The sequence below is a fragment of the Nicotiana tabacum genome, chromosome 22 (assembly GCF_000715075.1).
Source record: "Nicotiana tabacum cultivar K326 chromosome 22, ASM71507v2, whole genome shotgun sequence".
Taxonomy (NCBI): Eukaryota; Viridiplantae; Streptophyta; class Magnoliopsida; order Solanales; family Solanaceae; genus Nicotiana; species Nicotiana tabacum.
In genome coordinates this window covers 35,115,670-35,129,435 of record NC_134101.1, presented here as the reverse complement: position 1 = coordinate 35,129,435, position 13,766 = coordinate 35,115,670, and the positions used below count along the sequence as shown (strand labels likewise).

General features: G+C 39.5%; 2 protein-coding genes across 2 annotated transcripts; both read left to right on the top strand.

Annotated features, from left to right (window-relative positions):
* Positions 1–631: 631 nt before the first annotated feature.
* On the top strand, positions 632–1,183 carry LOC107806007 (uncharacterized). The gene has a single exon (XM_016630122.1). The coding sequence runs from the start codon at positions 632–634 to the stop codon at positions 1,181–1,183; it is 552 nt and encodes a 183-aa protein (XP_016485608.1).
* Positions 1,184–2,535: 1,352 nt separating this feature from the next.
* Positions 2,536–13,550, top strand: LOC107806008 (protein PHYTOCHROME-DEPENDENT LATE-FLOWERING-like). The gene is made up of 12 exons (XM_075243830.1): positions 2,536–2,914; positions 4,438–4,480; positions 4,632–4,696; positions 4,779–4,859; positions 5,978–6,058; positions 6,752–6,913; positions 6,986–7,084; positions 7,159–8,534; positions 9,843–10,069; positions 10,147–10,295; positions 11,358–11,396; positions 11,488–13,550. The coding sequence occupies exons 1-12, from the start codon at positions 2,741–2,743 to the stop codon at positions 13,048–13,050; spliced, it is 4,059 nt and encodes a 1,352-aa protein (XP_075099931.1). The 5' UTR covers positions 2,536–2,740; the 3' UTR covers positions 13,051–13,550.
* Positions 13,551–13,766: the final 216 nt, after the last annotated feature.

Sequence of the window (13,766 nt, the reverse complement as noted above, 5' to 3'; positions counted from 1 at the left end):
GCAACTGAATTCATTTGTTGAGATAATAAGAAATATCTAAAAGTCTCTCTCTCTCTCTCTCTCTCTCTCTCTCTCTCTCTCTCTCTTTCTCTCTCTCTCTAATGAAAATACTCATACCCTAACTTCTCATACTCTAAATCTGAGGAATATGTAAAGTTTACATGGTATCAGAGCATAGATCCTTCTATACCTCGTTCTCTGCTTTCGATCGATCATATTTTCGTCAATTTCGGAGGTGTATTTCGTTCTAGGTGATGTCCGATTCATTTAGGGTTCAAGTCGGTATTTTTTCAACCATTTCTACTAATTTTTTGTTGACTTCTTAGTCGGATTCTCATATATTCAGCATTTGTGGACTCAAATTATTTGGTTGGTGATGTGATTTGGGGATTTCGTGATTTTCATCTTGAGCTAGGGTTTTGAAGTCATCTACTGTCAAACCAAAGCTTCTTTTTCGTTTGTGATTGAAGGTTGTTTTCGCTTTTTCGGTCGCGAAAAGAGCTGGGTAACCTCGTATCATCTCATTCACCATTATTGTGCTTTGTATGCCTATCTGCTCTATAGATGTGTATATGTATTGTGTTGTTTAGTTGACAATTTGTTGAAGAAATAACAAACGATAATAACACCAATGCTGATGCGACTTCTTCTACTCCCCCATTATCACCCCCTCTATGTTCATCCATCAGACGTGCTGGGAACTTTCTTAGTTTTCAGTCCTTTTGATGGAAGCTGTTATGGCAGTTGGAGACGTAATGTCCTAGTTGCTTTGTCAATTCGTAACAAACTAGATTTCATTAGTGGTACTTCTGAGAGACCTCCTAAAGGTTCTCCTCTAGCCAGAAAGTGGCAATGCTGCAATGACCTTATGGTCTCTTGGCTGACTAACTCTATATTCAAGGAAATATCCAGGAGTGTTGAATACTCTAAGTTTGCTAAAGATATTTGGATTGAGTTAGAAGAGAGGTATGTGAAAGCTGATGGTGCTAGGATCTTTGAGCTAAATAAGGAACTCGCTCGTATTTTTCAAGTGTCCATGGACATAGCATCATATTTCAACAAAATTAAACAACTATGGGATGAGATTGCATCTTTATCTGCTGGGAGAGTTCGAATGTGTACTTGTGGGGGTAAGTCTGTTGAAGATAGGAACAAAAGGACTACCGGTTCCTTATGGGATTGAATGAGACTTATGTCCAAACAAGAAGCAACATTATCATGATGAAGCCTCTACCTTCCACTGGTAATATATATGTGATCTTGCTATCTGATGAGAAGCAAATGCAAGTTTTTACTAGAACTCAATTTGCTTCCAATTCTGCTTCTTTCAGTGCTGGTGTATCCAGGCCTCCTCCCTCTCCCAAAATGAATTTTGAACCTCAAAGGTCTGGTACTACCTCTAAGACATCTTTTGAGCCTCACAAATCTATTATTGTCTGCAAGTACTATAAGAAACTTGGACATGATTGATAAGTGCTATAAACTCCATGGCTTCCCTCCAAACTTCAAGTCAAATAGATCTCCTCCTCTCAGAAGATCTGCTGCCCATCACTTTCATATTCGCAAGCTGGGGGTTGTGTCACCCTCCAGCTTTAAGGGGGCTGTTAGAATAGGTCCATTTGATAATGGCTAATATTCTTTTATTTTTACTTTGGGCTAGTAGTATCCGACCCAGTCTTGTATTTAATTTAGGCCTTATTCTTTTTGTATAGCAACCGAATTCATTTGCTCATATAATAAGAAATATCTAGAAGTCTCTTTCTCTCTCTCTTTATAATGGAAACACTCATGCCCTAACTTCTCAGACTCTAAATCTGAGGAATATGTCAAATTTACAACGGATCCAAGATTTAAACTCTATGGGACCAGTATTTAAAATTCTTAATATTGAACCTGTTATATTTTTAAATTTAATATGTTCATGTCCACTCGTTGTTGCAATTTTATTAAATTTTTATGCATATATTTATGCACCACGTCAAAAGTTATGGGTTCAATTAAACACGTTGAGTTTATACGCTAAATTCGCCCCGAGCGAAGCTAGTGCGGGATGGAAACAAAGAAAACAAGTGGTGGGGAAGCAATTAAGTCCGGTAGTCCTTTTGCTTCTGGGATCCAAATGAGTGCAGCAACATGATTAGCTGCAATTTGCGAGGAAAATAATATAAAAAATCGAAGTCAATTTTTGAGTGAAAGAAAACCTAATGAAAATCCACAAGATCAATAACATCCTACTTTTTTTATTTAGTGATAATTAAACTTTAAACTTCCCACGTTATCTTAATGATATAATTTATAACCACATAAATACAACTTTTTTTAAATCACAACTTTTTAAAAGTCTTTCGTTATTACCGCGGAAAGAGTAACAACAAAAACATCGTAAAAAGGGGGAATGGACTATCCGCAAGAACTTTCGGGTCAATACCAGCCCAAGAGCCCAATACTAATTTGGGCCTAACTACCAAAGAATTGGATCATGAACTTCAACCTGGGCTTCCCTTTCTTCGTTTCCTTTTCACTTCTCAATTCTCATGTTGTTCTTCTTTTACCAAAACGTCCTGACTCAGGTCCTCCCCAAGAGGTCTCTGCCTCAGCTCTGTGCTTGTTATTATGCCCAATAGGCCAATACACAGAGACTACTTCACCCACTGACTTAATTTGAAGTTTTTTTTAATTGAATCAAATAATTTTTCGTTGTCTCCGACGTTGGATCAGTCGCTGTTGTAAAATTCCGGCAATGGGGATTTCGTTTAAGGTCTCCAAGACCGGTTCAAGGTTCCGGCCCAAACCAATACAGCTCGAGGCCTCTGCATCTGCAGAAGAAGACGACGTCGCTTTTGAAGCTACCAAAGGAAGGAATTCAGTTCTTCCACAAAATGAATCCAATTCCGCATCTGCTGGAAAGCTCACGGTAATTTTATTATTTACATGTTCTGTAATTGGATGTTGCACCCCCAATTTGTACTACTTTTACTGTTGCTATAGCACTCAATTCTGTTATTATTTTAGAATTTACCCTCTAATATCTTTATTTTCTTTTGACAAAAAAAAAAAAGAGTTGCATTTGAGCTCACTTTTGCGATTTCCATCATTTTATTTATGATCCATCCCTAACCTATTTATTTCATTGTAAAACCATGAATGACTTTATTTTTATGTGAACCGTATGTGACTATCTAGGGGAGTAAAATATAAAAGGGACATTTGGTTCCTGGACTAGTTATGCTGGTATCGTAATACATGGGTTATGATACTGTAAATAATATTACGGTGAATACTAATACAAAATTTTTATTTCACATTCTATCCCATGTAGTAATAATGCACAATTTATGTCAGGATTAGTTTTCTTATAGCAAACTAGACGAGCTCAAAGAGTATAGTTAGAATTTCCTAAATTTTATCTCGTGTACATGAGGTTGACTTCGGTGGGAACTTCCCTGCCTACACACAGTTGATTTGGAGACTGGAGAAACCTAAAAAGCATGAATGCACATGCAGTAAAGGTAAATGGGACTCCTAAGTAATGAAATTTAATAAAGAAAGCACATAAATGAAACCAAACTTTTAGCAAGATCAAGTTGGAGTTCTAAAATGTGGTTTAGTGAGAGAACCTAGTTGTCAGCTTGCCGCAAATGTTTATTCCCTAATAGACAGTTGCTTGACTCATTTTCACTTGGGGAGCTCTTGGTAATGGGGAGCTCTTGGTATAGGAGCTTTAGTTTTTAGATTTTTTCTTCTTTTCTTTTGAGGACGTGTTGTTATTCCCAATCCTCGCAAATACCCCAGGAAAAAAAGGATCTTTCTTGCTTCATCAAAAAACAAAAAGGATCTTTCTTGACACAGATAATTCCTTTTCCTTGGGCTATGTAGCAATGAAATGGCCAATTATGAGTTATGGACCATGGCATCTCATATTTATCTCTACTTAGTGGAGGGAATGAAATGGGATATCTATAGATCATGCAACTAAATGTCTTTTTCTTTTTTATGACAATCATTTTAGTGAGTGAAAGATAGATGAATCTGTGTATTTGTTTGTCACTTGGGGGTAGAGGGATCAATATAACAACAACAACAACAACAACAACAACAACAACAACCCAGTATAATCCCACTAGTGGGGTCTGGGGAGGGTAGTGTGTACGCAGACCTTACCCCTACCCTGGGGTAGAGAGGCTGTTTCCAAATGACCCTCGGCATCCTTCCCTCCAAGAACTCCCCACCTTGCTCTTGGGGTGACTCGAACTCACAACCTCTTGGTTGGAAGTGGAGGGTGCTTACCATCAGAGCAACCACCTTGTCCAAACTTGATAAAGATTGAGGGGCACAAATAATTTTTGTGAAATTCTGTTCACCATTGTAGATTATGTTTCTTTTGAAAAATCTCTCAAATTTCTTATTTCACTGATAACATCCTCTTGTCTGCCACAGGGTGCGGTTGTTCATGGGAGCAAGGATGTTACCAGAGTCCCTGGTAAGTGAAGATCTTGTGAAAGACTTCATGTATATTGGGAGGACAAGTAACTCCATCCATTCTCCAGTTATCTTACCATTTTTCATATCTTTATTTCAAAAGTTAATGCATTTTTCAGTGTTCAGCTGTGCTTATTGTGTTATATGAGCAGATAATGAAGTTTCCTTTACATTGTGCCTTTTCCTGGATGGATATTCTTTTGGGAAGCCCTCCGAGGTTTGTTATTAATCATCCTATTGCGCAATATAGTGGTTGTCAGGCTTTTTGGCTGAGAGTCTTATGGCCTTCTTGATTGCAGAATGAATATGGGCATCAAGTCTCTGAAAATGTTCCGAAATTATTGCATCCATATGATAGAGCATCTGAAACTCTCTTTTCAGTAAGTGTACTGTCAGCTTTCTTTTTCTTTCTTTTTTTTCTTATCTCTCTCTATCTCTGGGTGTGTGGATCATCTGTTGCTTCATTCCCGGTCGTTCCCGAACTCTTTTTTAACAAATTAATTGCATCAATAGCAAAGAAGATAGTCTGTAAAATCTGTACAAATTGGGATTGTCGTTCAACCACAATCATCTATCAACTTCTTCCAACTACTATACCAAAGTAATTCTCTCTTTACACCAAATATATAACTGAAGCTATGATATTTTTATTCTTAATTTACTCGCACGAGACAACTTTCTATCCATCCCAAATATGTCAAAAGAGACACAATGGCGCTGTTCTCCGAACTGCATACATTGGTAACCTCCAATGCCTCTGTCCTTAGTAGCACCTAGAGAAAAGCCCGGGGTCCGTATCCGTGATGTAAGGCTCCCATGGACCTGTAGTTGGTGTCCTCTCTTTGATTTTACAAATGATTTGCTTCCTCTTCCTTAGATTATTTTCCACTAAGATCACATCCTGCACTGCACTACCAAGTGAAAAAGAACTGCTATCTGTGGTGGTATCCAAAAATAACAGCCAGCACCTATCTCTTCTCCCTGGCTTCTATTAATTCCATGTATTTAGCACCCGACTTCCTCCATATCCTCTTGTCTTCCCTTGGGAAGCTTGTAAAATTTTGTTCTTCAGTTAGTGCTTAGTCACAGCTGTTTAGCTATTAGCAAACAGTAGTTTATTTTCCTGAAATTCTAGTATGATTGAGAGACAGAAACGTAATGTTCATTTTTGAGTGGAACTTTTCTGTCTATGTACTTTTGATCTGCAAAAACTTTGTGGTTTGGTCATCTTTCATTTGGATAGTAATTAGCTTTTGTAATAATAAGTCGAGTCAATATTTAATTGAACTGGAGTGAAAGCCACTTGATTGTGGGAATGCTTACCAATATCAAAGCCATTCCATTTGTCACTCTTTCCTTTCGAGGAGGGACTTCGCTTCACTCTTCCCGAAGAAACCAAGTTTGTGGTTACATAAATGATAACCGGCTTTTACAAAGTTCGTTCGATTATCTAGTTTTGTTATCTAATATTTTATTTTGTATATTTGTGCACGTGGAGGCAATTGAGTCTGGACATCTGCCCAGTGATATTCCGGAGGATATACCTCGCAAGTATGTTGATGGGACCCTAGTATGCGAGGTAAGGTTTCTGGTTCCAGAAGAGCAACTTGGATTATATCTCCTATAAGGTTTAAGAGATGCTAGTAGACCAGCTTGTTCTTAAGAAATAATGCTCCCTCCCTCACAAAATGAATGAGGGAATTGGAGTGCAAGAGTTAAAGCATCTAATATTCAGTTTGTATCAGGACATCAATTTTTCAATTCTTTTGAAATATAGTTACATATTTGGTAGTGCATAAAAGATATTATAAATCATAGTATTGTATATTTAAAATATTCTGGCACATTTAAAATTATCCTTATAAAATAAAAAGTTATTACTCCCCAAGTATTATTTGTGTCATATAAATGGGAGAGGGAGTATTAGATTATGGGTTCAGAACTTCTAATTCTGCATCTTTACTTCAAGGGAAGAGATTAAAACAAGACACTCTCTTTTAACTGGATGCCAATCACTCAGCTTTGTCCTTGACTTTATCTTTTTACCTCGAAAATAGAAGTCTTCAATTTACTGGTTTGGCGGTTTTCACTATAGAATTGGTTATTGTACTTCACCATCGTCTTTTTCCTACTGAAGACTTAAACTTTGTTACCTTCTACATTTTCTTTCTTCTCCTTCTGAAGTGACTCTCTCTGTTCCTTTCCCTATCACTTACACATAGATTTAGGGTAGTTTTTCATTTCTTAATTAGGGATGGGATTACTATTGCAGGTGCGAGATTATCGGAAGTGCTTTTCTGAAGCTGGACAAAATGTGCCTTCAGCCACTGGTTGTCCCATTATTAACAGAATTTGTCTAAAAATGTCTCTTGAAAATGTGGTGAAGGACATTCCGCTGATTTCAGATAGTGCTTGGACATATGGTGATATGATGGTTAGTAAGATCGACTCTTCTTAGTGGCATTCAAATGGTTTGTATTTTAGAGAATATTTATTTGTACTGTAGGAAGTGGAATCCCGGTTATTAAGAGCCCTACAACCACAACTTTGCTTGGACCCAGCCCCAAAGTTAGACAGGCTCTGCAACAACCCAGCCTCCTCAAAGGTAGTGTGCTTTTATCCATCTTCATGTGGTAGAAGGAGCTCATATATGTAAACTGTGCTGTGTACTGTTTGCAGTTAACGTTGGGTATAGGCAATTTGAGGAGGAGAAGACCAAGGCAGCTTCCAGATGTTATTGCCACATCTAATGATAAAATCCACGGGAAAAATGTTTGCATAGATAGAGTGCCCGAAAGTTCAAGGTCAGGAGACGGTGGGCAGCTTGTGCCGCAGCCTGCTCATGAGAATCTGAACCCACAAAATAATGGACCAAGCAATATGCTGGCACTAAGAAGTAACAGTTTTGGGTCTGAGGCCTCTATTCCAGCATCGCCTTCGGTATCGCACCAACCAAAGTATCAAATGGGGGTTTTGAGTCCAAGAATCATGCAGGACCATAGGTCAGGAGTTTTAAATGCATCAGCAGCTTCTCCTGCTGCGCCAGACATGATGCTCTCATATACGGATGCTATGAGCTCTGGTGCTGCTTCTTTACATGGTAAGAGAGAGAATCATGATGGCCAAGCGTCTCCTCTCTCCTTAAATAAGAGGGCAAGGTTTACACATATGAGTGCTGATTCCAATCAACAGCATCCTGTAGGAGGACAAATAGATGGCTCTCAGGCTCCAGATTTGCACTGGAAGAATCCTTTATTACAGCAGCATTCAGTTCCCAGGGGAATTCCATATGCTAATACAAGCATGCAAAAGTATCAGCAACAGATGTTTGAAGGGGGTGTGAACCAGGAAGCTGGAACAATGCCATTCACTGCAGGACAGCAAGGAATAAAGTATAACTTAAAGGAAGAGCCTGCTGAGGTAGAGAGATTGGACAAATTAGAGCCAGGAAGGACTAAAAATGAGATGCAGGTGGTGGAATCGGATATGAACCTTATGACTTCCCAGCAGGTCCGACTTCAGCAGAGACTGCCTCAGCAGTTTATACGATCTGGCTTCCCTCAGGCACCCTGGAATGGCCTCGGTCAGCCTCTTGAAAATAGTCTCCGGAAAGAGGATCCATTCCAGAACAGGAAATTAGTGCAAAGTCCTCGTGTTTCTGCAGGAGGTTTGCCTCAATCTCCTTTATCGTCCAAGTCTGGAGAGTTTTCTAACGGTTCCATAGGAGCTCAGTACGGTGCTGCTGTGACTAGTGGACTAATACAACCACTGAAGGAGAAGCAAGCAGCCACATCTGCTGCTCCTGCTGGTGGCACAACATCCATGACTTCTAGCGCCAATGATTCCATGCAGCGGCAACACCAGGCTCAAATGGCTGCAAAGCGGAGATCCAATTCTGTTCCTAAGACCCCCATGATGAGTGGAGTTGGTTCTCCTGCCAGTGTCAGTACCATGAGTCTTCCAATAAATGCAAGCAGTCCTCCTGTAGGATCTACACATTCAGCTGACCAAATCATGCTTGAAAGGTTCTCCAAAATTGAAATGTTGACAACTAGGTATGTTTTGGGACATTTTTGTGACCATTTAAATTAGCTGTCTTTTTGAATCAGCACAAGTTTATTATGTCCAATAGAGCACTTAAACTGTGTCATCTTGGGTCAGAGGATACACCACTTCGCATGCATGTGTTACCTTTTGGTAATTGATTTATTCAAAATAGTCTTCTGCGACTGTATTCCATCCTTATAAGGAGCTGATTGGTTCAATGTCTCTGGTCTAGAAGTGCCAGACTTATAACAACAGAAGCTGTCTTATGTGGGACAACCAAGGTTACTAGTAGACGAGAAGAGTGTGTATGTGCATGTGTGTGTGGGTGGGTTTGGGAGGTGTGGAACTAGAAGGGTGGCTGCTCTGATATTCATAAAATTTCTCTGCTAAGCCTTCAAAATATGCTATACTTGTACGAGAATGTAAAAACGTAATCAAAGGTTTATGTTGAAAAAGGGTAGAGTCAACAGCTGCTTTGTCATGTTCCCTATTTCTTGAATGACAACTGGAGGAGAATAATTGAGACCGAATTAAGTAAAATTTTAAACTCTTTGCCCGGTTTCTGGCAAATTATGCAAAATACCATCATGTGAATGCACAAAGATGACAAGGCTCGAAAAGAAACATGGTCCCTATTCTGCCGAGTAGGACTCTTGCTGATTTTTCAAATTCATTATCGTGCTATACAGTACAGATTTGATGTAAATTATGTGATCACTTTGATATGGTCCAAAATACGGACAAGACAAAACATGGGATGGAGGGATAAGTAAATCTTTTTTCCTGGTCTCTGTTTTTGTCTCTCTGTCATTCCTACAGTAATGATCATGGTTTTTCTTTTGGGATAAAATTGATCATGCTCTTAAACTGTTCTATATTACAGCTTAAGTTGCCCTTTTGGTTTCTTCATTGCTTTCTTCTTGCACCCTTTAAGTTTTAGCTAAACCCAAATATCTGCCTCTAGTCCAATGATTATGCCTGAAATGTGTTGCAAAAGGCATCCAATGCTGACATCTGAATTTATATCTGTATTACTTAATTGGTGTTGATAAAAACTTGTACATAGAGCTCTGGTTGGAGTGATGAGTTACAACTTCACATATCACCACTGCTTCTCTCTCTCTCTCTCAATTAGTTCGTTAAATCCCCATGCTTATTCAAGTCAAATCAAGTAATCTTTTACTTCAGATGTAATGTATATCTTCTTATTTATCAGCTTGCTTTTTTTAACTATGTAATTTTCTTAACCACTGTGCCTAAAGCACGATATTTACTCTTGTTGAAAATCTTCAAAGCCTTATGTCTCTGAATTTCAGGTTTCAACTTAATCCCAAAAAGAGTAAGGTCGAGGAGTACTCTAGCAGGAAGCCAAATGCCTTTCCTACTCAACAGCTGCTAATTCATCTTTCCAATGATTCAAACAATGAGAATGTCAAGGATGAATCTTCCAAAATGTCATTGTCAAAATCACTAGTAGGTGGCAGTACGAATGTTTGCAAAACAAGAGTCTTGACTTTTCTGCAGACAGAGCGCATACTTCAAGGTCTGTCTTCATGCACTCTCAATCTGTATCATTTGCTTTATTGTAACTGACTTTGACTGCTTGATGTTATCTACTAGGAAATGGTTTTTCATATGTTCCTAAGGTGCGGACTAGAATGATCATGTCAGAAAAGCCGAATGACGGCACTGTGGCAATGCATATTGGAGAAATAGAAGATGCTGAATACTTCACTGCAGAGGATTACCTCCCAACGCTGCCGAATACTGTGAGTTCTGAGCACACTATTGTTTGTTATGGCACAGACTGGATACCCTCTTCTTGTGTTGTCCACTCATATTACTTAATCAAGTAGGATGAGTTTCCGTGCTAAAGCCAGCTGTTGTGAGCTGAATTTAAAATTTAAAACTATATGGAAACCCTGAAAAGTGAAGTGGAAGAATGATAAGCAGTCCATAACTCCTGGATCTAGCTTCCAGTTTGGTGGAGCTTTCAAATCCCATTTCTGCTAGCATGTGCCAATCTTAATGTTGCAAATCTGTCCAATACTCATTGGAACTCATTAAATTTTGCTTGAATCTATTCAAGGCTAGCAGTTGAATACTTTGATCAAACCAGCACTAAGATGGTACGCTGGTATTTACATCAGAAAAGCAAGAGTGTTGTCCCTTCTAGTTGGGCAGGAACTAATAAAATCTATCATTGTTGCAGCATCATTGCCATATTTAATTTAAATGAAGGCAAAAGTATACAGTCAGTTAGATATTGTAACCCTTTCAGCTTTATTTTAATTAAAAAAGGTCATATTGAGATGGAACTTATAGTTGTTCAAGCTATCTTGCTATAGCAGCTACGTTGAGTAGAAAATTTCGTCATGCTGATCAGGTTTGAAGTGAACTATGGTGTATAATCTTCCAAGTATCTCATAAGGCGAGGTATCCTGAAATAGTGACGTTTATTAATCAAATCTTAGGATCAGTTGATCAAATATTTGATGACAATCGCCTTTCATACGCATTTATCGATCTTTGATGATGTTCACGACAGATGAATTCTGGATTTCAGACATTTAATTGGATTTCTCCAAGCAAAGTCTTAGTAAAGCGAGTAACAGAAATAACTAGGTGTAATTTTACGAGATGCCCAAGAGACATCAATTCGTGGATATGGTAAGGTGTATCTGAAACACGGAGAACTAGAGAGCTCATGGTAGCTTCTAAAGAGTCGTCTTTCATTTGTTTCAACCATTTTAAATTGGGATGCCAGTAGAAGAAATTTACAATACTCTCATGCGTTTCTGATTCTTATGCCTGAAATTTTCTTGTGACAGCACTTTGCGGACTTGCTTGCAGCACAATTTAGTTCACTGGTAAGTTAACTGCGTAAAATAGAAATTGCTAAGGATCAACATTGCTTCAGCTACTTGTCCTTATATTGCCTTGCACCAAATGTGTTTGCAGATGGTACGCGAAGGATACCTTGTGGAAGATCATGTCCAACCAAAACCAATCCGCATGAATCGTGCTTCAAGTAATCAAACTAACGTGCCAGGAATGCCACCAAATGGGGCAGGAGCTGATCTGCAGCAATACTCTGAAGGGGTCTCTGGTCAGTTGTCCAATGAGCTTGCAAGGCCCTCTAACAGTATTAATTCGTCAGTAAACTCACCCCAGAACATGCAAGGCCAGAGAATACTGCCTCCTGGGAATGCTCAAGCATTACAGATCTCTCAAGGACTCCTAAATGGGGTTTCAATGCCTTCTAGACCTCAACAATCTGATCCATTAGCCCCTCTGCAGCGGCAGCAGCAGCAGCAGCAGCAACAACAGCAGCAGCAGCAGAATCAACATCCTCTGATACAACAGCAGCATCCACAGTTGCAGAGATCTCAACTAATGCTTGCTTCTAATCCAATTGCGCAGTTAAATACAGTTGGCCAGAATTCCATGCAGTTGAGTAATCAAATGGATATCAAACCATCCCCAATGCAACTTCAGCTATTACAACAGCAGCATCAACAGCAACAACAACAACAACAACAGCAGCAGCAACAGTTGCAGTCACAACAAACCCAGCCACAGCATTCACAAATGCAGAGGAAAATGATGATGGGCCTTGGTAATGTAGGTATGGGAAACATTAGCAATAACATCGCTGCGCTTGGTGGTCTTGGTAATGTTATGGGAATGGGAGGTGTAAGAGGAGTTGGTGGACCTGGAATTTCAGCTCCAATGGGAGCCATGGCTGGCATGGGCAGTATATCTCAAAACACAATAAATCTGAGCCAGGCATCTAATATAAGTAACGCAATCAGCCAACAACTTCGTAGTGGGGCACTCACTCCGCAACAAGCTGCGCTCATGCAAACCAAGCTGAGAATGGCACAAAACCGAACAAATTTGTTGGGAAGCCCACAGTCAAGTATAGGTGGTATTACGGGTATTAGACAAATGCATCCAGGCTCTGCTGGTCTTTCGATGTTGAGCTCTCTGAACCGAGCTAATATCAATCCAATGCAGCGACCAGCAGTGGGTCCAATGGGTCCACCAAAGCTAATGGCAGGTATGAATCTTTACATGAACCCGCAGCAGCAACAGATGCAGTTACAGCAGCAACAAATGCAGCTACAGCAGCAGCAGCAACATATACAACAGCAGCAGCAATTGCAGCAGCAGCAGCAACAGCAGCAAGAGACAGCTTCGCCTCTACAGGCGGTAGTTTCACCTCCTCCAGTGGGCTCTCCATCAAATCCGACAATCCCACAACAAATGAATCAAAATTCCCAGCAGCCGCAGCAGCAACAGCAACATCAACAGGCCAGCCCGCAGCAGATGAACCAACGAACTCCGCTCAGCCCACAACTGAGTTCAGGGGCTATTCATCCTATGAGTACTGGTAATCCAGAAGCATGCCCAGCAAGCCCTCAGTTGAGTTCACAAACCTTGGGGTCAGTAAGTAGTATAACCAATTCCCCAATGGAGCTACAAGGTGTGAACAAGAGTAATTCAATTAATAATGCCTAATTGAGATGGAAGCTTCAACTCTTTTGAAATTGTAAGGTGTTGGTATTTCACCCCTCCCATGTCTAGGCATATATCTCGGCAGGTTATGGTGATGAAACAAAAAGGCGCCTCTTGCCAATGCTTGTTGGAACAGTTGTCTTTGGAAGATTGTGGAACATGGATTGTCTGGTTTATCGAATCTCAAAAAGTGAAACCATTCCGGTAAACCAGAAAGTACTTGGAAATTACTCCTGAGCAGGCTGAACATACTCATGCTCGGATGTCGATCTTTGATAAGCTGGTAGAGCAACTGATACTCTAGGTTTATTCATAAGTTTGGTATTCTTTACTAGATATCTAATTCAAATTGTCTGGATATGTTGTGATCAAATCATGTTGTAGTTCAATATGATCCTTGGTGGCAGATTATAGTTCACATCATGACATTTGTAACCTGGTCGATAAACGTGTAAATGAGCACGATGTTTATGTATATATAGTTTCTAATTTTCCTGGTCAAAGAGTCAGAGTAGTTTGACCAGAATCTAAACGTTTGACATATTTATTCTCAGATAAGATTAGGAACCTGTTTGTCAGCTGTGGTCGTATGGAATATGCCAAACTATGGAATAATGTATAGGTATTGCTTGTGCCCTTGCATATAAAGTTTATTCATATTTGATAGGTATTGCTTTGACCTTGTTTCTTAAATTTAGTAGTATTTGAATCTAGACATT